At 35.5% G+C, this 26,395-nt stretch overlaps 1 protein-coding gene across 3 annotated transcripts in view; it reads left to right on the forward strand.

Annotated features, from left to right (window-relative positions):
- Nucleotides 1-26,395, forward strand: part of ULK4 (unc-51 like kinase 4) — a 223,214-nt gene that overhangs the window by 69,504 nt on the left and 127,315 nt on the right. For 2 of the 3 annotated variants that reach the window (XR_008448428.1, XM_009571781.2), the window contains exons 23-29: nt 518-639; nt 959-1,015; nt 4,581-4,632; nt 4,723-4,817; nt 14,656-14,707; nt 14,807-14,951; nt 20,841-20,933. Coding sequence is in view for 1 of the 3 variants with exons in the window: in XM_009571781.2 (XP_009570076.2) it covers nt 518-639; nt 959-1,015; nt 4,581-4,632; nt 4,723-4,817; nt 14,656-14,707; nt 14,807-14,951; nt 20,841-20,933 (616 nt within the window). In the remaining 2 variants the exon portion in view is untranslated. Of the gene's footprint in view, nt 1-517; nt 640-958; nt 1,016-4,580; nt 4,633-4,722; nt 4,818-14,655; nt 14,708-14,773; nt 14,952-20,840; nt 20,934-26,395 lie in introns of all 3 variants that reach the window. The other variant, XR_008448427.1, reaches the window with a different exon arrangement.

The following is a 26,395-nucleotide window of genomic DNA, read 5'->3' on the forward strand; positions in this document are numbered from 1 at the left end:
GCAGTGGGGAGAATGTTTGTTACTTTCTTCCAGTGGTACTGTGCTGCAGGGAAAACACACTACTTGAGCATTATGTCACCTAGTAACCATGATGAATTCAACTCTTGGTCAGCTGGAAGTCATGAGAATTTTGCTAATAGAATTGTATCCATAGAATTTCCAGAATGTAATTCCATGCATATGTAGCCACCTAAAGCCAGTATAAGTCCACCCTGCCAAGAGGGGTAGTTTCAGCTTTGCACTTGCCTTGTATTTCTATCCTCACCATTTCACTAGAGGTTATATTTGTATGCCTGTCCCTGTAGACAGAGCAGGAAATGGGCCTGGCTGAACACCCAGTTAGGAAAGAAAAGTGCTGGATCAGCCTGATTTATCATGCAATCACATGAGCACTACGTTCAGCAGAAAGGAGAAGATGGGCTTCAACAGAGGATACTGGAATGGAGATGTCTTACATGTCATTTACTGTTGTTTAGTAAAGCAAGTATGTTAGATCAGTCTGAAATGTTTTCTGTAGGTGACATTCTTGCTGCCTTAACTAATGTCTCTGGACGTAAACACCCATCAACAGTTCAGGCCAAACAGCTGAAGATGTGCCTTCCTATGATGTCTGTAGTGCTTCATCTTGTGACATCTCAGGTAGATTTGTTTTTTCTTCTCAAAGTTGTTAAACAAAGGACAAACTCTTGCAGTTTTCCAAAATCTTATTTTCTGTTGATCATGATGAGAATGGGCAAAATAGAATATTAATGTGTGGGTATATTGATGAGTATTCCAGCTATGTAACAGTATTGAAGTTGCAAGCCTTATTTTTGTACATTGTAAGACAACTCTAGTGACAGAAGTGAATACATGTTTTGTCCTCTTTTTTTTTTTTTAACGTGACTGTCAAATACATTTTCTACTTTTTCTGGTCATAAGATATGCATTTAATGTAACTTTTGCTAAATTCAAATAGGTATTTCGTTCCCAGATTGTCACAGAGGAGTTTCTTTTCCACTATGGGACTTTACTTGTGAGTATAACCACCTAAGTTAAATCCTCTTTACCAAATATATATATATGCATAAAATTTGGGGAATTATTTTAATGTAATAAAATCCAATTCAATTTATGAATTAGAGAGAGAACTTTATTCTGAATGTAATAATTAAGCTTTGAGTATATTCAAAACTATATATATTATAAGAAAATATTTTCTGTAGTAGTCTCTTGGGTCAAGGGGAAAATATCCTGTGTTCAAGTATAGAGAAACTATACATGTCTGAAACTGAGAATTTCCTGCTTGCATTATAGAATCATTGAATGGCTTGGATTGGAATGGACCTATGAAATCGTATAGTCCAGCCCCCCTGCAGTGAGCTGGGACACCTTCAACTAGATCAGGTTGCTCAGAGCCCCATCCAACCTGACCTTCAGTGTTTCCAGGGATGGGGCATCTGTCACCACTTTGGGCAACCTGATCACTGTTTCACCACCTTCAGCGAAAAAATTTCTTCCTAATATCTAGTCTGTACTCCTCTTCTTGTAGTTTAAAACCATTATTACTCCTTGTCCTGTTGCCAAAGGCTATGTTAAAAAGTTTTTCCCTCATCTTTCTTGTAACAACAAGGTCTTCTCCAAGCTGAACAACCCCAACTCTCTCAGCCTCTCTTCTGGGAAGGTGTTCCAGGCCTTTGATCATTTTTGTGGCCCTCCTCTGGACCCACTCCAACAGGACCATGTCTTTCCTCTGCTGAGGGCTCCAGAGCTCGATGCTTTATGTTAGAGTAGAAAAATTTAGCTCTAAATTATACAGAATGTTCTTTCTAGAATTTTATGCTAGTATTTTATGACTGTAAAGGAAAGATAAATTACAATCTAATCTATATTCAGGGTATTCTTTCCTTTTGTAACCTTTTTTAACTGTGTCATAGGGTAGTACAGCAAAAATGAAGTAGCACTCTTGTAATGTAACTTCCTCATAAGAAAACAGATGTTTCTGCTATGTGAGAAAAAAAACATATTCTGAAGTTGCATATTAGAGTGAAGCAAATACTTTTAGGTACATGGGTTCATGAATGACAACTAGGTATTTCACTTCCACAATAGCATGAAAAGATGCTTCACTACAAACACCTAAAGTTGACTGTGCAGAGTCCCTTGTCTCTCATTCCAAGCAAATGTGGGTTTAATTTAGCTCTACTAAAATATTTGTATAAAAAAAAAATTAGTATTAGACTGAAGAAAAAATAAAACTCTGGTTGTTGAATTACAAAGCCTTTTATCTCTTCAAAGCATTTGTAACTAGGCAGTAGATTTATTAATGGTTTTGGATCAACCTTGTAGAAGGTGAAATTATTCTGTCAACAATATAGGTACAACAGACCAGGTACAATGTAAGTTTTCTTTTGATGTTACTCCAGCTTCCTTGAACTACTGACTGAGGAAGTCAGGCTAGTTATACTGGCACAGCATTCCTCTCAGATCAAGGAGGAGAAGATTACTTTACTGAATATTTCCTGCATCTTGTCCTTCTCTCTCCATCAAACAAGACAATTCAGGAACATATATATATATATATATGCCATTTCAATTTATGCATGAAAAACAATGGGGAAATACTATATCTTAAAAATTAATATAAAATTTGAATCAATTTTATAGAACTGTGTTATGATATGACTAATCTAATTACCTCTGCAAGAGTAGCTATCAATTCTGCCAGGCAACAGTCTATTCTCGAATTTTCTGTTCAACAACATTCCTGCTGACATCTGTAAAAGGACATTTGATTATCAGCTTGTACTTTTTCGAAGTACTGTGCTGGAACTGATATACCTCTAAGACTTGTCAGTCTTTCAATTTTTGGTTTTTGTTTTGTTTGGTTTTTTTTAAATTTCTGATTTATTCAAAGATCTTGCTCTTAACAATAGGAAATTATTTGGAGTGGAGAGATGTGTGCTTGGTATGTGGAATGAAAAGAGTAGTTATTTTCCTATAACTGTTGTTCATTGAGAATCTTTTTTTTCTTGTTCCTTTGAAGTTATTTCCATCATCACTGTAATTTTCAGTACTGTTGTGCAAAGAAATTGAGATGGAGTCAGGACAGTCCTTTCATGTTTTCAGATGGGAATAGAAATACATGGAGGACACGCTGTGCCCCAAAGGCACAGTTAATAGTAGGTTCCTAGCTAAGTGCTTAGGGCACAGACTTACCTGTAGTGTAATACACACCATTTCTCTCTGTTGCTTAAAAAAAACCAGGTAGCTTTTTTTTTTTTTTTTTTGTATAAATACATCATCTTGTGTTTCTACTATAAAATTAAGGAAATAAGCATTAGTAGCCAGAACAATTTTTGCACCAACTATAGTGATTTTTCCAAATTGGTTCCGAGACTATGGTTAGGTGTGGAACCGTCTGAATTGAGCAAGTAAAATAATAATCTCTTCCAAAACAAGTTAATTACATAATAGCTAGTAACTCTCTTCAAATGATCAGGAAGGAGAAAATAACAGTTTTTTTTATAGAAGCAGTTTTTTTTTTTTATAACTGCCTATGAGATGTGTGTAGATGATGAAATATAGAATTAGTTTGTAACTGGATTTTTAATTAGACAAGAATCCTTCAGATGTTTCTTACATACTGAGAAAAGGATAACCAATATAGAAACTTCTGCCAATTTAATATGTAATAACAAAAAATTAATTGATAATAAAATATAAGACCAGCATTATTTTCTTATTGTTTTGCCATCATATAAGTAAATAGATACGTGTGCAAATTGAAAATGAGAAAGATGTTTGTCCATGGTAAGTTCTCTGTGTATTAAATACTGCTTTAGTAAAAAGGAGCATCCTATAAACTCTCCTGAGAATTTTTCCTTCTTTAGCAAATGTTAATAACATGTCTTTTGCATCTCCTGTGAAATAAACAGCTATGCATACAAGTGAAAGCAAAAGCATGAAATAAAGATTAAAAGGCAAAAGAATAATGAGTCTAATTGTACAATATTTACTTAACCCTGATTATTAATATTTCATTGCTTCTGTTCCTCAAAATAAGGACTAATTTGGGTGATTTTTAAGAGAAGGTTTTGCTTTTTTTGTATGTTCTCCTCTATGTAACTACATCCATAACTGTGTGTGTAGTATGCATAGAGATCAAAAAGATGGTACAAATAACAGAAAATTGCATTTTCTGGAGGGTATTTGGTTGTTTTAACATAGCCATGTCCAAAATAGTTCAAAGTCTTCTTAGAAATTATGGTTTTCTGTTAGCAATAAAGACACTTAATTACTGTCAATTTAGCCAGAAATGTTATCATACCTGACATTAGTCATTGTAATAGTCCTAACTGTATTATAGGTTTAAGTGTCCAGCAGCATTACAGACTTGCAATATTATCTTATAACAGCTACATCATGAATGCTTTCAGTCTTTCATATCTTGGTTATTATGACTGTTTCCTAATGCAGGTACATTCACATTTTGCACGTACACAGCCCCTTAAAGAATTTCATGTTGCAATTATTCAGTGATTACGCTTCTGAATTTTTGTTCCTGAAGTGTTTTAACATAAATGTCTCTTCTTCTGTAGAATTTTATCAGAATGATAGATTCAGGAGAAACAAATTTGGATGGAGCAATAGGTAAGGTAACCTATGTTATTGCTGTACATTTATAAGTGGACATTTTAACTGTTGCATTTTATGAAGAAATACAATGATTTTTACTAATAGGGCAAGCTGCATCGGAAGAATTGATTAAGACTACTTTATCAACCTTTGAAGCAGTAACACAGCATCCTGTCTTGTTGACAATCCATGGCTTGACTGTAAGTCTGACAACAAATTAAATAGTTGCAGGCTAATTGGCCTAATTCCATTGATAATAGAATGTTTTGAAGAATTAGAAACTGTTTATATTATGGCTTAAAATGTTTTGTGTTTCTGTTTGACAGGAAAAATCCTTATTGTTTATAAAGAGATTTTATTTTCAAAGAAGCAGGAAAGCATTCAGACTCAGATTAGTTGAGAAGTTAGAGGGAAAATGAGAAGGGCTTAAAGTTTAGAAATAGCAGTTCTTAAAATTATTTTCATGTAAATATAGCACTTGATTCTGTAAGTCTTTCTTCAGCCTCAAAGCGAGTATGTTGCTATATATTAGTGAACATTTCACCACTTCATTTGTCATAATGCTTTTAACATAGCTTGCAGAGGCCACCTCTGAGGGTTGAAGATCCCATGGCATCAATGCCTTTCTTAATGAGACCATCATCAAGGATAACACTTTATAGCAGTTATGGTGGTTTTTTTTGTTTAAGTATAACTGATTGCTTACTAAAAACTGTGTTACAATTACCAAACCCACATGCTGTAAGCTTCTTACATCACTAAAGATTTGGTTTCTTTGAAGTTTTGTGTTGAATTGTTTACTTTAAGCTAAGCTGCTTTTCAGCTAAGCTGAAGCCAGAACAGTTGTGTTGTGAAATAGTTGTCATCAAATCAGTAGGTTGGAATTCTTGAGTTGATGATTGACAAATCACTGTTAACATGTAGCAGTGCATTTTTGTGCCAAAGTTGCTACCAGAAGTGTAACCCATCATACTTTCTGGGGTTTACATTTAATTCGAACTTAGTTATGTGTTTGTATTGGAATTAGGTTAAGGGCACGTTCAATATAGCACTTCTATCAAGAAAGGCATTGGCAAATTGATAAATTCTTAACAATGAGTGAACTTAGGGGTTGCCCGAGATAAGACTGGGTGATCTTAGAAATTAAGATCTAGAAGCTGATCTTTCTAGAAGCTGAATCCTGTTTGGGGTGTGTGTTACCTGAGTACTTAGATTGTAAAGCCTTAATTATTAAAAATATTAAAATTAATTAAAAATACAAATAAAAATTTAAATAAGTTTAAAGTTTATTTTCATTAATGGACAAAAAACAGTGGTATTTGAAAGAATGGTCCTTATACACAAAAATCCAACCAATTAACAGAGGAAAAATAGTGCAGAACTAAACAGTTCAATTTACTTCATTGTGGCAAAAGATGTTCTAGGAAAGAAATGTAAATGTAGGGGACGTATGAACACCTATCATATATCCTTGCATGCCTGTTACCCTGCAATTTACTGTATTATAACTGTATCATTCTAGAATCACCTCAGTTTTTAAAAAGAATTGTTTTACTTCTGTGGATTATCACTGTATCCTGTATTGACAGAAATATGTAGCATTTCTTTAGGAGGCCATCAACATTTACTGAAATTGCAGTTCCTTGTGCCAGCACTTTAAATAAAATTCCCATAGCTGTTTAAATTTGAATGATCTGGGGGTTTTACCCTGAAATAACAGCACCAAGGAGACAACTCCCCTTTATAACATTTTTTTCCCCTTCTCCCATCCCCGCATTGAGCACAACCTTATACTGAAGTGAGGGAATGACTATTCCCACTCTCTTTTAAGTAAGCCCTGACTATCAGCAGGCGAGTTTTAGTTAAGTATCTAAATTTCTAGGGAACAATTTACTTCATTGAATATGTTGGAAGTTTTAGGTGTTTATTTAAAATCTATCTGAACACATTGATTAACCTTATGTAGCTACAGAGAAAAAACTTCCTGTCTCTCCTGCTTGTAAATTTATGGCACACAGCACTTCTGTAGGATAGTTTCCCTGATTTAGAATAGGTGTATATTGCAAGTTATTAACGAAATGTGATTATAGCTTTGTGAATGAATAGCTTTTTTTTTTGAGGAAAAAAAAAAAATCTATTACTTGCTCATTTTCATAAGTAACAGTTCCTCCTAATTTAAAATGGCCCTCCTGACACTCGGCAAATAGCCATTCTGACACAAAATAAAGTGGAGAAATTGCTTTCTATTTGGTATGTTAAATTCAAGAAATTGTCCACTGTAATTAATAATCTCTAACCACATCTGCCACTAGTGGTGCAAACAGTAATTAGTTTAATACTATTTACGAAGTCTAGTGTGCTAATTATACTTGAATGTACAGCATACATTACTTTAGAGGAAAGTGGTACTTCATCTTCTATGATGCATACAGAATATTTTTAGAACTGCTCTTACTCCAGGGATATCTTCTAATTGCTACCCGCTGAGCATGACTAGAATCTATGAATATAAATGCCAACACCCAGTGGAACTTGGTGCTTTCCTAAAAACTTGAAGCAAGACACGTTCGAGCTTCTGGATCAATATTTAAGTGTAACAGTGGTTAGTAGGAAGCTCTTACAGGAGAGAAATGGCTGATTTCAGAAGTCTGGCTTTCTCATTTAGAGAAATTTGTTCTAAGCAAGCAGAGCCAGTAAGTTCTTCAGTTCAGTTCTGGTCTGAGTTTAGCTGCAATGCAAAATTTAGACGTTAATAGGAATTTAAGAGATTGTTTTCTACTTTGAAAAGAAATTGCTTGTTCCTGGTTTTAGTTCATGTTTGGTTTGCCTTTGTATTTGTACCCTGAGCAAAGAATATTGAATAAACTGATTGTTTGTGATCAAATTTCTAATTACCATCATCCTGAAGTCATTTATTAAGAGATTCATTCCTGTGGGGACTGACTGTACTATATATTCCTAAGTGTGATGAAGTTAAGGGAAATGAATTTCAAGTGCTAAAATGAAAGCTAGTAGTAATTTCATTTTGCATGCAGTTGTGTGCCTTTTTACAAGATATAAAGTAAAGACTAACAGTAAGTGTGACTCAGCAAGTTTTAACAAAACTGTAGATTTTCAGGTACATTAATACTATGCTCAAGGCCATCAAGAAGGATCTCTATAGACTAGAGTGGAATATAAACCCCGGGTTCTTAAACTGACATAAGTCCAGCTGCCCGTTTCCTCCATGTACCTAAATTGGAAGAATATTTATGAAATTCAGATAATGTGTTATAACAGTATTTATTTTCAAATTTTGCTAAAGGTTTAGATATAATTATCTGGAAGAATTTTTTTGCTGACTGCATCATCTGCATTTTTCTTTTCTCTGTTAAGTATATTTATCTGCCTGAAGAAAGAACGCATGCTAGTTCAGAGCACTTTGAGCAGTGATGAGGCTCCTGGTGGCAGGCAGTTCCTGTGGGAGTCCTTTCTGTACTCTAACCAGCTCCCCAAAATTATCTGTCTAATGCACAGATGATCTTTTACCTGAAGTGTGAAAGTTCTTTTCTGGTTGAGGGCAGAATTTGTCAGCAGTGATTCTCCTTTTCAAGGTTTTGCAACCTGCTTTTAAAAATCAGGCTAAAATAAAAGCACTCCGAACATAATGGGAAGTCAAGGGAAAAGCAGTGTGACATGGAAATCTACTGGTTGACAATATAAGAGTTATTATTTTCACCAAAGATGACAACACAAGGGTTAGAAACTTATAGAAGTGCTTTTTTTTTTGCTCATCTTAATCTTTTCTTCATTCAGCATCAGTGGTGGTGTTCATCCACAGGCTGTTCTGATCTAACCACTGACACCTTAATTTTATCAGTGTAGGGAATTACTATATGAACGTATTGTACAGCATTTCTTCAGTCACTTTCCCTTTTCAAGTAGATTAAAATTCTACACCTCATGCGGCTTTCTGTCCATTGAGCTAATCTACATGACACAAGTCTTTTTTGTGAAAGCAGTTCTGTACTAATTGACATATTGAGTCAGTCAATCAGTGTTGTCACTTCCCAGAAGTAAGAATAAAAAAAACCTCAGTGAAGACTCTGAAGTTCTGAAGCCCTAAAAAAAAAAAAAAATTAGAAATGTCATCCTTCTCCCCAATTCATTCTAACACACAATGGATTATTTTTTCTATTACATTCTGAGAGATTACTGGCAATATTAAAACATTGAGGAACGTGCTGTGCCTCCAGCAAATGCTTTAAGAAGTTTGAAGGTGGCATGATCTTAATTCCATGGTCACTTTCAGCAGTAACTTTGTATGTGGAATTTTAATGAGGATAAATGTCAAGGTGATGTTAGATATTGTGGATCTTACCTGGGACTTAAAAAAAAGGGTTTGAGAGCTGATGGTCTTTGCTTTGGTATGTTCTGCTTTGAATAGTGGACAAGGAGAAGATATTTGTCAGTAGTTGTAAGTTAAACATAATCACACTGAGAAGAACTAGATCCCTCTACAAAAATCTCTGCAAGTAAAGTAATGGGCTTAGTCAGTTGTGAGTTTGGATATGATAGCTGCATGGAATGGGTGGCATAGTTTCTTTGTGTGAGTTTAATTCCTGTGTCTAACTTTCACTTGAAAACAGCATGGTTCACAAATGCTGCTGCACCAGGCTTTAAGCCTTTTTACTTTTTCTGTCCACCCAATGTAACACCAAATGTCAAAGACATTTGGCCTTAAGCACTGATCTGAAGAGCTCTAAAACTCAGTTTTAATCAAGGGAGAGATTTTTTTAGGTCAGTAGTGTTAACTGTATAAGTTCTGTGGTCTTGAGAAGAGGGTTAAGCTATGCATATATACATAGCCCATGCTGTAGGGGATAATGGATATGTTTGGTTATTAATACATGTTCATTAATACATGATGGTTACATGTATATGTTTAATAGTTGAGTTTATCCTTGCAGAATTGAATGGAAGTTTAGTTCTCCATCATCATTCTTAGGAGGGAACCTCCTGCTAAATAGGGATTTACTGTACTGGAACCTTCCACTGGGAGCCCTTGCAGTGTTACAACTGCATTTTAGTGGGTACTTGTACAAATTGGACTTTACTTGGTGAGGTTAAGTAAGGCTGAGGCAGTGTTTATTTGTTTCTAACAAAGAAGGCACATCTGAACAATGGAGACAAACAGAGAAGGACTGAAATTACAGTTTTCTCTTTCAAGCCCCTTCTAGTAGCTGGTGAATACTTTAGCTACCATGGCTTGTCACTCTTTCCCTTACAAAGGTTAAAGTAACATACAGACTTTGCAGAAGAATTTCTATTAAAATTGTGTCTTGCTTTCAAAAGATCTGATTTTTGTAAGTAATAAAATACTGTATAAAAGTGAGTACAGCTTTTCTGAGTGTCCATACCTTACTAGTATAATTTTCCTTTCAGAAATCAGTGAATGTTATAGAATCATAGAATCGGTTGGATTGGAAATGACCTTCAGAGGTCATGTAGTTCAACCACCCTGCAGCGACCTCAAATATTTCCAGGAACAGGGCATCTATGACCTCTCTGGGCAACCTGTTCCAGTGTTTCACCACCCTCAGTGAAAAAAAATTTCTTCCTAATGTCTAGTCTAAGCGTCTCCTCTTTTAATTTAAAACCACTACACCTTGTCCTATTGCTACATGCCCTGATAAAAAGTTTTTCCTCATCTTTCTGGACCCACTCTAGCAGGTCCATGTCTGTCCTGTCCTGAGGGCTCCAGAGCTGGACGCAGTATTCCAGATGTGGTCTCACCAGAGCAGAGTAAAGAGGCAGGATCACCTCTCTTGACCTGCTGGCCATGCTTCCTTAGATGCAGCCCAGGTTACAGTTGACCTTCCAGGCTGAAAGTGCACATTGCTGGCTCATGTCCAGCTTCTTCTCCACCAGGACCCCCAGCTCCTTCTCTGCAGGGTTGCTCTCAATCTCTTCATCCTCCAGCCTGTATTGATACTGAGGGTTGCCCTGACCCAGGTGTGGGACCTTGCACTCAGTCTTGTTAGACTTCATGAAGTTTTCATAAGCTCACTTCTCTAGCTTGTCAAGGTCCCTCTGGATGGCATTTCATCCCTCAAGGGTGTCAGTGAGACAGATATTCCGGTTTTGGATAGTATACTTGGATTTCCAAAATGTTTTTGGCAAAGTCACGCACCAAAGACTCTTCAAATCCATCAGTGGCTCTTCTCTTTTGCCCTCTGGCAGATCAACTTGTAACTAGTTAAATTTACTAAGTAAAGAATAGAGATAGGTTTAAAAATGATTAGGTGTGTTAAGAATTTCGCCTTACAAAGATCAGTGTTGCAGCATATGCTATTTATAACTAATCCCAAAAATGGAATCAATAGGGAGGTGACAGAACTGACTGACACTAAATTATTCACAGCAGTGAAAATTAAAACTGACAGAAGACCTGCAGAAGGCTTCAAGATATTGAGTGAAAGGACAATAAAATGACATGCAATTCAATACTGATAAATGTCAAGCAATGCACATGAGGAAAATCATTCCTTCTATGAATATGCAGTGTCAGGATCTAAACTACTTGTAATTGTTCTGGAGATCTTTTAGTATAATTTTTATTTAATTTTTATATGAAAATGATAGCTTTATACTCAGTAGTAATCAGGAAGACAACTAGATTATTAGAAATGACTGGTAATAGATCAGACAAAAAAGCAGAAAACATCGCTATGCCATGGTAAGTCTGTGGTGCCCTCAGGCCTTGAATACTGAATGCGGTTGTGGTCATTCACTCTCAAAGGGAGTGAAGCTTAACATGAAATAGTACAGCTCGATGATGCGAGGAGGGACAGAGTAGATAAGAATTTCAGCTTGGAAACAAAAGACTGGAGAGTACAAAATTATGAAGGGCGTGAGAAAGATGAATTGGAAATAATTTTTCATGGTTTCAATAAAGAATAAGTGGATATCAAGTTAGCTGCTTTAAAATAAACATGGAAGTACCATTTCGTAAGGCGTAATTGAAGTGTGGAATTCAATGCTAAAGATATTGCACATGCTAAAAGTATAAATACATTTAAAGTAGGATGGGACAAATATATGGATGAAAAGGCTAGCAAGCATTATTAAATGCAAAAATACAGATACAGCACCAGTTTAGGAAGTTTCTTAACTCAAGAGTTACTTCCTTAAAAACTATAGTTGTGTTTTATGCTTGGTCTATTTCTCCTACTTCTTTTCTCCTCCTTTCCAATTGTCAGAAACAGGATTACCAGGTTGAAGCTGCTTTTTCTTTTTGTTTCTCTATTTAAGTACTATAGCTGGGAGATTTGAATGCAGTGTGTATGGAAGTTTCTAGTATTTCATTGCTGTTTTGCGTTCTGATAACAGCACAGTTGTGGCAGTATAGCCTTTGAATGCCATCATTACATACAATGGTGGCTTTGTGGAGTTAGGGATTTATCACAAAGTGGATATCAGGCTCCTTAGAAGATGGTAGAAAGCCAGATATAACTATCTAGTCTGTTCAGGCTGAAAGCAGAATATTTCTGACTTTTTTTGTAAGCAATCTTAGTGATAAAGACTGAAACAAGAAAAATACCTGACTATCTTCATGCGTGCATGGAAATTAAATTCCACGTAGGTGTCAGCCGTCATTTAAAAGAAGAAATTAATCCTTGTTTGAGTGTTCTTCTCTTTGTTTCAATGCCCCTAGAAAATGCCCATATTTGAAATATATGTACTGTATAGGTATATAAAATATATCTACAATAATCACTTGCTTAGTTCATTATCTCGTTTACAAGTTCATAAACACATTAGTAACAGTGACCCAAATGGCATGGAGAGAAGGTGAGCGCTGCAGAGTTAGGAAGTATCTGATTTAAGGTTCACGTATAATTCAATACTTGCTTCTCCCTCCAGCATGTGTGTTCTGATATGCTTTTGCAGCAAAACCATAATTTTCCATAGGATTAGCGCTCCATTTAGTTGTTCTCCCCACCACATTGAACTAGCAGGAGGAAAACACCTGCTGTGGAGAATTCTATTCTAAACAGTTTGTTTGCCAAAATTGGAGTTTGTATTAGAAAAAGGTCAGAAAAAAAACGCTACAATTATTTAAGGCCTAAAGAATCTTTTTAACAATGACAGTTTAAAACATATTTTACTTAGAAAATCCTTATCACTGTCTTAACTATGTTCAGTAATGTGGAAGACTACTGTTAATACTAGATGAAAGCCAAAGAAGATTTGAAGTTTTAGAAACTGAAATTGCATTGTCCTGTTTTATACTGCCATCTTAATTGGTATCAGTCTGAGTCAATGGTGCTCCTGCTGAGTGACTCATAGTTTTCTGAGGCCCTATTTTGCTTGAGACAATCAAGAGCTACTTCTTTGGCTCTTTTCTGTCTCATAGCTTTCATTTACCACTTAAAAGTGCCATTTCATTTGAGAAGCATTGTATTAGGTTGCACTGGACTGGAACCTAATAAAAAAAATAAATAAAAAACCTGGAACTTAGGTTTTATGGACTGGAAGGCCTTAAGTATGTACTTTGTTTTTGTCCTACCTTAATATATGTTACAACTGATAAATTAAAATTTGTAGAACAGTTTAGAAACCTGCACTAATAGAGTTGTTGGAGTGCAGTGTAGTTTTATTATTTATCTTATTGCATATTAACTGGAAAGGCCATGAAATATTTTGAAATAATGAAGTGTTATAAAAATCACTACATCTATGATATATAACATTATCTATATAGCTGTAAAGGGTATTTGTACTTGCAAGAGTGGTTTGACTTCCCTGTCTTAATCAGAGTCCTCTACCTCTTTTATTGAAAGAATGTAACAAAGGCATCTTTTGGTAGTTTTTTTCAGAAGTGGAAAAAAAAGCTGGACTATATGAATACCTTAATGTCAGAGGTTCATTTAACAGAGATCACAAACTAACAATGCAATGGTTGTTAATTCTAGTTATTGCTGACTAGAGGCTAACTTTGTTTAGTGACCCCTTTTCACATACACTTTGAACTCCTATTGATGTTTCTTAATAGTAGCTGCGTAAATTCTAGCTTCTGGTATTAATCCCTAAAAGAAAACACGTCGGGGACTATAACACAGTCTGGTAACACCGAATCCTGTCCATGGCGTAGTAAGAACCTACACAGTAATTTTATTTGTATAAATACGTCCAGGGACGAGATGTGTATCCATGATGCATACTTAAAAATTCCAGGGCTGTCCATCCATCCTCTTTCCCAAAACCAAAGCATGTCTGTCTAAATAAATTATGTTTTATCAATGACTTATTACTTAGCAATTCATTCTTTTACAGAGAATACTACATCTACATTGTTTTTGTAATATTAGATATCTAAAACTGCGTTGTAGTCAAGTTTAAAATAATTTGATTTCAGATGGAGCTAAGCTGATTAGTCCTGTGAAAGATGATTAAACCATAGGAACACACTCATGGACAATAACGAGTTGACTAGATTATTTTTTTTGTACTTCAAATCTTAAGTCTGTAAATTTAAATTTTAATGGAAGAAGTTAAAATTTTATCAAGATTCTTTACTAAGCTCAAGGATATTGTGTTAGAGGTAGTACGTCTTTACTGATTTATTTTAGTTCTATGTAGGTTTGTTTTAGAAGGGTGTTTCTTCTAAAACAGAGTCAATGATTAGTTTATGGATTAAAGCATAAGGATTAATAGATATTCTAATACTCTTTGTTCTTACTATCTTACATCTGCACGGAATTCTGTATTTTAAATTAAAATTCACTCTAAATGAATTATACCAAAATTACTGTTGTTTTCTACCTGAAAGTGCAGTTACTGTCTGTAACTTTATGTCGTCTCACTAGAGAAAAGTGAACTTGATGGCTTTGTAAGTGTGATTATAGATTAATTTCCATGATTATTCATCTCTCTTATTAATGGCTCTAACAGTGGAACAAACATAGATGATACTGTATCTCTGTTCTATTTTGGTCCCCCTTCTCCCTCTCTGGTGAATAATCTAAGACAGATCTTCCTTATTCTCTGTTTTAGGTTGAAGACTCTGTCCTCCCACCACTAGTTTCTTTGGTATACAGTCAGAATGGTAAGTATGTGGCCACATCAACTACAGTTTCCGTGAATTCCACATTTTGTTTTAATTAGACTCCAGTGTGGTCACATTCTTGGCACCCTTATTTTCAAGTGGAATGGAGACTCTTCAGCTTGCGGTTGCTCTCAGAAACCACATCACTGCTTTTAAGCCACAAGGTCATAGCTGAGGAGAAAGGAGAGAGCCTGGACTCAAACAGCAAGCTTCTGTCTCTCATCAGAGATTCATTGCTTCCTCAGTAAGTATGATATTGCTCCTGTAATAGAGAATAACTGGATGCTCAATCCATTTTGACAGCGTATTTGTTTTAACTACCCTTTTTATGTTTAAGTGGCAAAACCAAAAGAGGAATAGCTATTGACTGCTGCCAGAGTTCTTTGCCCAACATCTTTCTTCTAGGTTTACTTTACTGTATCATGTACAACACAAACACAACTTCTATGACAGTCATTTCTGATATTGCGCCTCTGGCTGCTCTTGGAGTGAAACAAGTTTCCTCTGGCTTTCAGGCTGTGATTTAAATACTCCTCTTTGTTCTGCTAATAAAGTTAGAACAGTCTAACAGCAACATCCTTTTTGTCTATTTTCGATATTGTACCCTCATGTAAGATGTTCTGAAATAACACAGAATGGCATGTAACTTTTTAAAAAGGAATAGTACAGGATAAATTAATCCTCTGTAATCCACCTATGGGTTATTTCCTCGGAATTGCTGTGCTTTCTGGCTGCCCCGAGCAGCAGAGAAACCCTGCAGCAGAGTAGATGAAACTACAGCTTGGGGGCAGATGTGGGCTGGAGTTTCAGTTATATGGTTTATGGTGAAATGATGCCTGTCATTTCAAAATGACTTGCAGGTGAGCATAAACACAGCTCTCCATACTGTGAGCAGATAATGTCTGTAGAGTTATGTGAGTAGAAGGAAAGAGAGCACAAACTAGGATGAGTGCAGTAAAGATGAGTCATTATTTATCTTTCACATTATTCTAATAGTGTTATAGTGTATTTTAATGTGTGATTCTCAGAAGTTAATAACTGTAAATACTGCTGCTGTAAGTGAGGAAATAGTTCCTCACTCCTGCATTAAGCGAGTGGCAGAAGGGTGGAGGAATGGATGCTGGGTTATGGTCAGAAACAGAGTGCCTTCCCCAAAAACGAGACTAGCTCTTGCTAACTGACAATGTTCTTACAATTTGGGGATCAAAATTCTGTCTATGCAAGATGTGTAATCTTTTCTCTGTGAGAGAAAATGGGAAGGAAGTATTAGAACTTTCTTCACACTATCTTTTTTCTCTCAGAAACAGAGAATTTATTATTTTGAATTACAGCAGAAACTGAAAATATTATTTTAAAAATAGAGTATATGCATTATTAAAAGCAGTCAGATACTTTTCTTCAGATAGGGGAAGAGACTCAAGTCAAGTGAAACCAGATTCTGTCCTTGTTCTGAGTCTTGCCCTTTGTAGACATGCCCGGTTTATAAAATGTTTCTCATTGAGGTGGGTGTGGGAGGAGTGTCATGCTAATTCCAAGCTAGAAGGGAAACAGGCAGTATACTCCTCTCTCCAAGCTAATTAGCTCAATTTTGTTTCAGGGCTTTTTGGCCTGAGACTAAATATGATCCTATATATATATATTGGGGATTTTGGCAGTGCTATCTTTGCATGCATTTCATTGTAGTTGTATAAAAATGTCTTGCAGTAGCTCATGGTTCCTGGCTTTAAGTAATTCTTGAATCAATTCCTTTATCTCACCAGTAGAGGTGAGGATACTTGTAATTGAAAAGTACTTTGAGATTATCTGGAGAAAATTATTATTGAAGTTTATGATAGTTGGAATATATTGTAATTTGGTATAAATAAATTTTTACTCTGGTTTTGGAGCGTAGTAAAGCAGTATGTAAATCTTCCAGTGATTTGGAAAGATTTTACTGGTGGCTGCATATTTAATACCATACTTGAACCTGTGGTTTGAGCCAACCCCTGGTAAATATGTTCATCTATGGGGAGCAGGTAATCAGTGCCAGAAAGCACAAGGGAAACAAAAAGCAGAGAAGAGTTTGAGGATTTTCTGAAGAAAAGAACACTTTTTTACCTGAAAGCCTCAAAATTCAGTTTGGAGAAGACTCAAAAAGAAAGTAAGAAAAGACCAAAGCAGCTACTTTGGATGTCAAAAATTACACGAAAGGGAAGTTTTGTTTAGCTATGTTTTAGGTATGGGTGGGAAAATGTTGATGTAAGGTAGGATTTGAATCCTAATACACTCTCTACAGTTCTTGAAAGAAACTTTCTCTGAACGCATAGGGGTCTGGCCTAAATCTAGAGAGAAGGAAAGTCTAAGATTCAGTGTAACCTACTCATAAAGTCCTGTATGAGGAAGCAAGAATTACCTGAAAACTCTGAGATAGAAAGTGAAGAGACAGCTAGCCTGTGTTTGGAGGTTGAAGACGTGTTTGCTGATATTTGGTCTTCCTGCTGCTGAACAAGGGATAGGACAGAATGTGACTCAGCTGAAGGACAGTCAAAAACAGAAAAGAGAGATTCAGTGGCTGTTTGTTCATGGGAGTCTGTGTGAGGAAGTGGGTATTTCCATCCCTTTAAATTCTGCTTTGTAAGAACTGAGACCTGTTGAGTATCGAAGAGAGGGACATCTGGGTTTAATGTGCAATGTTCTCCTTAAGGAAGGTTATAATGGTACTCATTTGTGTATATATGTCATTCAGTATCTTCTTAGTTAATTTGCTTTAATGTAAAACTGACCCAGGAAATAGTATTTTGGTCACAACGGCCTACAGGAAAGATGAGAGGGACTATTCATGAGGGGGTGCAGTGATAGGACAAGATGTAACGGTTTTAAGCTGAAAGAGGGGAGATTTAGATTAGAGATTGGGAAGAAAGTTTTTACTGTGAGGGTGGTGAGGCCCTGGCCCAGGTTGCCGAGGGAAGTTGTGAATGCTCCATCCCTGGAGGTGTTCAAGGCCAGGCTGGATGAGGCTTTGAGCAGCCTGATCGAGTGGAAGGTGTCCCTGCACATGGCAGAGGGGTTGGAACTGGATGATCTTTAAGATCCCTTCCAATGCAAACTATTCTATGATTCCTCACATGGAATATAAATGGTCTTCCTTTTGAGATAAATAGAGGAATGCAGTGATTGCCACTTCCTTCTTTCTCCTCTTCTGCATCATTAATAAAATGGTAATTCCATTAAATATTTGTGCATTTGTAGATCAGAAAATTAACTTCCACACACGGTTTTGATCAAATTAAATGAAATTGTGTCAGTTTATTTCAGTTCAGTGAAAGGTTATTTTCCTGAGTGCTTTCATAAACAAAATTAAACTTTCAGCTAGAGAAAATGAATACAGAGCAGATGCTTTCTATTACATATCCAGATTTTTTAAATCAGAAAATGAAACATCAGCTCTTTATAGTTTAATTCTTAATATTCCTAATTATATGCCATAATTTGCAATTTCAGCCAGAACCAGCAAAGGGAGAGGAATGTTTAAATAATTTTATTTCATTTGAAAGATTGTGTAGGTTGTTCTTTGTAGACTGCCAAGCCAGTACAAAGTCCTAGATACATGAGATAATTTGCTGATAAAATGTTTAGTCTTTTTAAAAAGCTTAAGAGAAGCTATATCCTTGAATCTCTAGGATTTTGTGTCACTGTTGCTTTTGGGAAAGATTGACAAAATTACTCTTTGCAGTGTAGTACCCAGAGTTTACAGAGCCTTTAAAATTTTCTCTAATACCATTGTTACTGAATTGGTTTTTGTTTTGAAGTGGCAGGGAAATCATTGGATGAACTCCATCTTTTAACAAAGTATTTCAAGCACAGAATATTTTCCCTTCACAGAAGATTCATGTATTTGTAGCTGCTAATGGCATTTATTCAGGCAATGTGCTTAGATTAATTGCTAGGAAATTAATTTTAGAAATCTGCATTTTCTCACATGATATTTGGTTTGATGGATCAGTACATCTTCCCTTAGAAATACCCTTTACTAATGTTATCTTTTGGAAGGCTGGGGTGAGGGGAATAGGGTTTCAAGTAAAAGGAAATAAAGTGAGACTGTTTTATTAAACTCTAAGGAATTAGGGTGCTAAGGGTGCATAATAATAGTGTCTCTCAAATGTAATACATAAAAGGCTTAAAATCACTTAAGGTGGACCTCATTTAGGGAATATATTGATGTGTTCATAATAAAACATGTATAATGCTAGGTGCTGGATTTTTAAGCTAGCGTGGCTGATTAATTCGTTATTACTATTACCATTTTGGAGACCTAAATCCATATTTTATGCAGTGAGCAGATGACTTCAGGCACCTAAGTCACCTGATAGAATCTTTGCTTGCCTCAAAAGATTTAGTCATGGATTCTGAAAAAAAAAAAAAGCAAAATAGTTCGGTTATGTTTCATAGGAATATATATTTCTCTCATGAAGGGCTTCTAGGATCAGTGTCTACTAATGCTTTAAAGTATTTTCATCTTTTGAAGACAGAGGCTTTTTAATTACCAATGAGAAATATTTTTCTTCAGGAACTGGAATCTGTTATTTGTAAGGGAGAGATATTAATCATGGAGTACATGAAGCCAGCACAGTCTTCTAATTAGTTAATTGTGTAGATTCTCCAGTGTGGTTTGCAACTCTACACATTCAAGCTAATACATAGTAGCTGTGGCACATTGCCCATAGGCTGTGTGCTTGTGTGGGAACATTAGCCCCCGTGAAGAAACTTCCACGGGCTACATGAAGACTGTACAGCTGATGTGCTTTGCCCTCCTAGTTGTCTAGATCAGAGACTTGGCCAGAAAGCAGCACACCTCCTTCTAGATTGCCTTCCTGTCTAAATCAAAGTGCTGAGGTGTAGTGACTGAGGAGAGGGGAATCTTCATTCCAGTGAAGAGTTAGCACACAGTATGGTACATACCAACAGGCAGGTGGTGGGAAGGGATCCAGATTCCTTGGTTCAGGCAGCACTAGGCGTCTCAAGATGTGAAGTAAAGTTCTTGGTGATTTGCTTGATTCCACCTCTTCCCCCTTGAGAATCCAAAAAGAAAAAAATGTGGTGCGTTTTGTTGCATGAAACATGATAATCTAGTGGATTTTCCCACAAACCATCCTTTCATTTGTACTTGATTAATTCTTTGTGGTTTTTCTTTTACAAATGCTTCCAATTCTATGGCTTCCACATGTTTAAAGTAGCACTATTTGTAATCACACACAGTGTTTTGACGTGGCGAGTCTGCGGGTTTTTTATACTTACATCTTTCTCTCTTCTATCTTTGTATCCTATTGCCTTCCAGATAAATTTGGATTTAAGCAAAATTTTTTGTTTGTTGGGTGAGATTTACTGGAATGTTAGCAGCAACAGCAAGGTTCGTTTTATTTTTCAGCAGGCTGTGTTCCATGAGGTGATATTTGGAAGTGATTCTTAGATGTTTTTCTTGTGGTTTTATCTGTACTGCCATAGCTCTCAATAAATATTGATTTGAAATGTTTTTTGTATTGTTCTGTTCCATACTACTTGGAGAATGCAAGTATGTTGTAGTTAAAGCAATATTTTTTGAAATCTAAAATCAAATATAAAACTCAATGCAAATGTTCTATAAGAAAAATATTTCATTTTGAGAAAAATCACAATGTAAACAAAGTATAGATCTTAATCATAGATAAGTTCGTTAATGGTCTTTCTGAGCATCCAATAAATCTTCTCCCTAATATTTTGAGGCTCATTTTGTACTTGCCTCTTGAAGATTAGTTTTTTTAATATCTAAAAATCTATGATATAGATCAATAGAACAAACATATGCGTGTAGACAAAAGAAATTTTTAATAAATATATATTTTTATGTAAATTATATTAATAAATATGTGTATCTCTCTCTAAAAACTAATGTGTTCTTTAATTAATGTTGCTTTTAAAGTTAATCTGATTCTGATTTTTAAATTCTGTTTCTGTGTATGTCTTGTTTATTGCTTTGTAGAGTTCCAAACAGCATTGTATTTCCATTGTATTATAAAGCTTGGAATAGGGAAATGAATTATTTTTAGTGTCAAATTTTTAAATGTATCTCTTGACTTCTTTTTTTACTGTTGCTACCCTTTTTCCCTTTCCTTTTCAGGTATGAACACATTCTAATGGCTCCAGACCCATTGCCAATGTATGCCCTGAAATTGTTGGTGGCCCTGACTGAACACAGCCCTGCTTCTGTGAGGTGATACAACTACACATTCTCTGTTGTTCTGGATTCATTCTTTTTCAAGGTGTTGGGTTTTTTTCTGTTAGGAATTAACAATAACATAGATCTTGCTATCATGCTACTTTGACTGGCACTTAGGAGATTTAGAAAATTCTTGTATAATATTTGTTATAGAACATGATCTCATATCTTTTGTGACAATTTATATGATTCTGATGATTTTAATATGGATTTAGCCAATGAAACACTAGAGACACAATAATAAAAATTTTAACATTAACATGATCATAAAAGACTTTAAATTATCAAAACCATTGTCCAGCTAAGCATATTTGTACTATGACAAAGGTGATGTGTTTGTAAAGGGTGTAGAACAGTAAATTCACTTCAAAGCTGTTCAGTTTTTCTGCAAATTTAGCTACCCTTTTAAGTTCCTGAATACAGATTTTAAAGTACATTCAGTATGTTTGAAAGTATCTTAATGTCTCTTCCTTCGTATTCCAAAGTTTAGGCAAAACTAAGATAGACAAAAAAAAGAAAAAAAAAGAAAAAGTGGCATAGAACTAAAACTGCATTTCTTGATAATAATAAGGAAGCATCTCTCTCACATACTTGTGCACACATGTTGCTATTCCTCTTCCTCGATCTGCTCAGAAAATCTTCTTGTTCTTGCACTCACCACTTTTGGTTCGTGGTGTCTGATAGTGTTATGGCTGAGGAGTCACTGCATACCATACTGTCTTGTTTTGATTGACTGAAATGAGTACAAGGTTTAAAAAACATAAGGAAGGAAATTTAATTTCTTTCCCCACTGTTTTATTACAAAAGATGAAAAAATCCTCTTTTCATTTTTTATGATGTTATTGTGAACAGTGCTTTAATCCCTTAAGTAGACTAAAATTAAACTAGGAAATAGAGTGGCTTGAGATTTTAAATGGCTTCAGTACAGTAGATGTACTTAATTATATTTCTATTGTATAGAAGCTGTTTATGCTTCTATACGATTTTACGTATTATACAAACAAATAGTATAGCATTCTATTTTTAGAATTAACCTATAGGCATTATAATACTTTAAGAGTTATAAAAGTATTTTTGTAACTAGAATGCTGGATATTATAGCAGCATTTTCCTCTGTCTAATGAATTCTCTCACTCTAATTGTGTGTATTTGCCCTTATGCTCAGTGTAAGTAGATTGTGGATCTACGTTTATCCTCATGGTCTTCTTACTGCACAGAGGAATTATTTTCTTAATATTATTAATGAGCTGCTGTGGATATCCAGTGAACTATCAATAATTTTAAATACCAGTGTATCTGGTACTGTTAGTCAAGGATGGGCTACTAGATTCCAGTTACCAACACATCTGTAATTGTTCTGTTTCTCACATGTCTCACGGGCCCCCTTTTCATTTCACCAAATAATTTATTTGGCTAGATTTATGAAGGAATGGAGTTTTTGCAATTCTCTTGGTCTGTCTACTTCCTGATTCTTTGACTTCCCAATAACTTTAGCTGGAAGTAGCTGCTGTATCAAAAGCGTGACAGAGGTAAATAATATGTTCGTATTTGCACAAACTGCTAGTGAATAAAACGGCAACGAGGTGCATGCTGTAGTGAACACTAGGCCACAGTTTATTCTGGTGTGGTTTTATGGCTAATTAATCAGTATGCATGGAGTTCAGAATTACACAAGGCTTTTATTAGGCATATAGAAAGTATCTGTGATGATTGTGATGGGAAGTAAAGGAGCAGCACTGGACAAGTTTTTGGGATTAAATCTGTGCGTTGTGGAAAAACTCTACCATATTTTAGTACCAATGACAGTGATGTAAGTCGCTTTTCATTGAGTCTCTGTGGCCTCTCTAAGCTTGCATTTCATCCACACTGCCTGGCTTTCAAGGATGGACGCCTTCTCTTGTGACTGACTTTAAACAAATAAAAATGGTGGTAGCAAAAAGATTGTAAAAGGACAAAATATTAACATTAGTATTTACCTTATTATTTTCATATCTTCCAAAGTAGCCACTATTATTAACCTTATTTTTAAGTTAAAAAAAAAATGAATTTGGGAGGAGAATGAAGGCTGCTGTGTTTTATGTAGTTTGTTCCATATGATAGTTCATTCTCAGACATATTCACCTAACACATTGTCTCTCTCTTGCTCTCTCTTTTCTTTAGTCCCACCATTTTTCTCATACCTCACGTTTATCTTTTTTCTTCCCAACCCCTCAGTCTTTCTGTGTGCTTCCTGATAGAGGTGTTGGCATTTGAGCAGTTTTATTTTAACATTTAAAGGAGACAGACACTGTAAAGCAGCAAATGTCTTGTGATATCAGAGGAATAACGTTCTATCTGCTTTTTACCATTTTTATGAACACTTCTGTTTTCTATTACAGGTAGTTTTTTTGGTATGACAGAGGCACAGATATTCAAATATTATATTTTTAATATCATAAGATTATGATAAGATACTGCTAGTGTATGGTACATATTTTGGATGCCTTTAGTAATTAATATTTTGTAAGAATACAAAAAAACCCCGTATAATCTTTGCTGTTGCCTCATTGATGTTTTTAATATTTTGTATTATAGGAGCTCTTCCACTCTATTGCTTTTCAATTTAGCAGTGGAGAATTCGAGTGATATTCTATTAATGTGCTGCAGAATTAAATCTCTCACAGACACTGAGTTCCGCATGTGAAAGATGATAGCTGTAGAAAAAATTTTAATGTGTTTTCTGTGAGCACGTTAAGTATTTGGACAGCTGATCGTACGAGCATCCACAGGAAGAAAATCCAGTTTTAGAGAAGGATGAGTGTTCTCTTATTTGTTTTCATCTTAACGAGTTAGAGTATAAATGAGTCAGGTGTTTCCCTTATATACCTGTTTTTACATTATGCAACAGTTGCTGTCTGATACAGCAATTAGTTTACTTAGAAAATAGCAGATATTGAAAGGATGGGCTTTGAATAGAATTTGTCCGTCAGTTGCCTTTTTTATATTTGGCTTAAAGCTAATAGTCTGGCTTTCAGAGTGTTAATAGTATCTTTTGTGTCTGTCCTAAATAACTATTGCTTTTTCTTCAAGAATTTTTAATATGTTTTAGGAAGAAAAATTGTGGACATTAAAACCAGTGTGAGACTTAATAGCACAATTAATCTTCAGCTATTTTGAGAATGATGATTTTTTTTTTTAAAGAAATCACTGATATTGAGGAAACAAATAGCTTCAGTTAGTGATTAATCTTGGGACTACTGGAAATCTGTGTTAGGGTTTTTTTTTCCTTTTGTTAATTAGTCTTGGTGGTTTTTACTTGGGTAAGGAGTTATTGGAGGAACAGAACTTATAGTGGGAGCAAATGTCTGCAGCAGAGCAAGATCTGATTTAACATTGCAAAGTCTGTATTCAAAATAGAAGTTTTTTAAGATACCTTGTCCTTTGTGTGTTTATCTACTTATTGTATAGGTTAAACATGTGGATAGAAAGTCAGACATAATCTATTCCTTAAGGCTTGGGTAGTTTTTTTGGTTCCTGCTTTGAATCTTGTGCATTGTTTTGTTGTGGTATGTAATAATCAGGTTGCTAGATTTTTCTGTCAGTAAGGAGGAATGGATGTGAATTTCTTAGTTTCTATTAACATGGTATATAAATTACCTATTCTTAAATGTTTTGACTATTGTGAGGTATTTTGTACTGTGGTCTTCTAGGAAACTTATACCGGACCATGATTCTTAACTTGATCCTTGGTCTCATAAGTAAGGTTATGAAATCACAGAATCATAGGATAGTTAGGGTTGGAAGGGACCTTAAACATCATCCAGTTCCAACCACCCTGCCATGGGCAGGGACATCCCACCAGATCAGGCTGTCCAAGGCCCCATCCAGTGTGGCCTTGAACACCTCCAGGGATGGGGCAGCCACAACTTCCCTGGGCAACCTGTGCCAGTGTAGCTATACATTTTGCTGTGTCCTCTTTTAGGCAGTTACTTGACTTGCCTTTAGTCAGAAACCTATAGCATTTGATGAATGATGAATTTTAGTCAGAAACCTATAGCACTAATATATCTGAAGGCTAAACAGTTGAAACTATGGAGTCTGATTTTTATGGGTTGCTGAAATAGACATTTTTGGTTGGAAGGAAGGGAGGCACTAAGGGGAATAGAATGGAGGTGTGGACAGTGTCAGATATTGCATCAGATAATAATGATGAGAGTGGGACGTGTTCCAATATTCTGTTATTAAGGGAATTCCCTGAAGTAGATAAAATAGTCTAAAAACTAATGGTGTGACCCTTCTTAGATTTTTTGTGGATTGAAGGACAGGGGAGCAAATTAAGGAACCTTCTCTACTTCTGTCCTTGCTGTAAATTTCCCAGAGAGACATTAGGCCCTGCTCTAAAAGGGAAAAAGGGGAAGAGGTGACAGAAAACAAAATAGGAGTGTGCTGAAGAGCAATGAAAAATCTACTGCTTCTAAATGCCACAGATCTAGTACCTGTGAAGATGATGGATCAACCTTGTACACTGCACCAGATTGTCTTGACTAATTAAAGTAACTCTTTATCACAATGTCTTTGGAATCACCCAAGAATGGTTCAATTTTTGAACTTCATTAATGCTACTGTTCGTACCTAATGCATTATCTATTAAAGATCATTAAAGGCACATTTTAGAGCCAGTGTCCATAGTGGATTGATCCTCTTATCATACATCATGATGTTCCACGTTAGCATTTGTTTATATTCCAGTATGTTCTGAAAATTTCTATCCAGTATCCATGCCCTGGGTTTCAAAATACAAGCGGTAACCACCCCCCCTCTAAACAGTCTGGGCTTCAGTGGGATGCTTTTGATTGATTTGTGTTGGTAGAATTGTGATTTGATTCTTAAGCACTTGTTAGCATTGTGCATAGATTATCTTTGATCCTACTGTACTTTGCCACTATACTAGAGGGCCAGCACTTCAGTGCTCTCTTTTCCTGGTGAATTGATGAATGTGAGCTTGTATTAATTGCTTTAAAAAATCTTTGTTCTTCTCATTAGTCATTTTAATTTTCTAGTTCAAGGTTGAAGTGCTCACTTTAAAAAGCAGAACTATTTGCTAATAAATTACTTTTCTGTTTGCATATCTTTTCTTGTTTTCTGCAGTGAATATGAATAAAATAATATGTAGTTCTGGTAACAGGTAAGCCTTTAGGGCATCATCCAAATGACCCAAACAGTAAAATTACATGTGAGAGGTGTACAACTTTAATGAGAAAATCACAATGCAGATGGATTGAGAGAGATTGTCAGAGGATGATACAGTTTTATGAGAACTTTGGGGAATATTTATGTAGATTTTTGAACCTGATTTTTATTGAATAACTCCAGGCAGGAAGACTTACCTAGAAAGAGCCTCTTGAAATGTTGTTTGTCAGCTAATAACACTGTTGTCAAATTGCACATCATTGTAATTCTTATCAAAGGCGGTAGTC

This window comes from Cuculus canorus, chromosome 2 (genome assembly GCF_017976375.1).
Source record: "Cuculus canorus isolate bCucCan1 chromosome 2, bCucCan1.pri, whole genome shotgun sequence".
In the NCBI taxonomy this organism is placed as follows: Eukaryota; Metazoa; Chordata; class Aves; order Cuculiformes; family Cuculidae; genus Cuculus; species Cuculus canorus.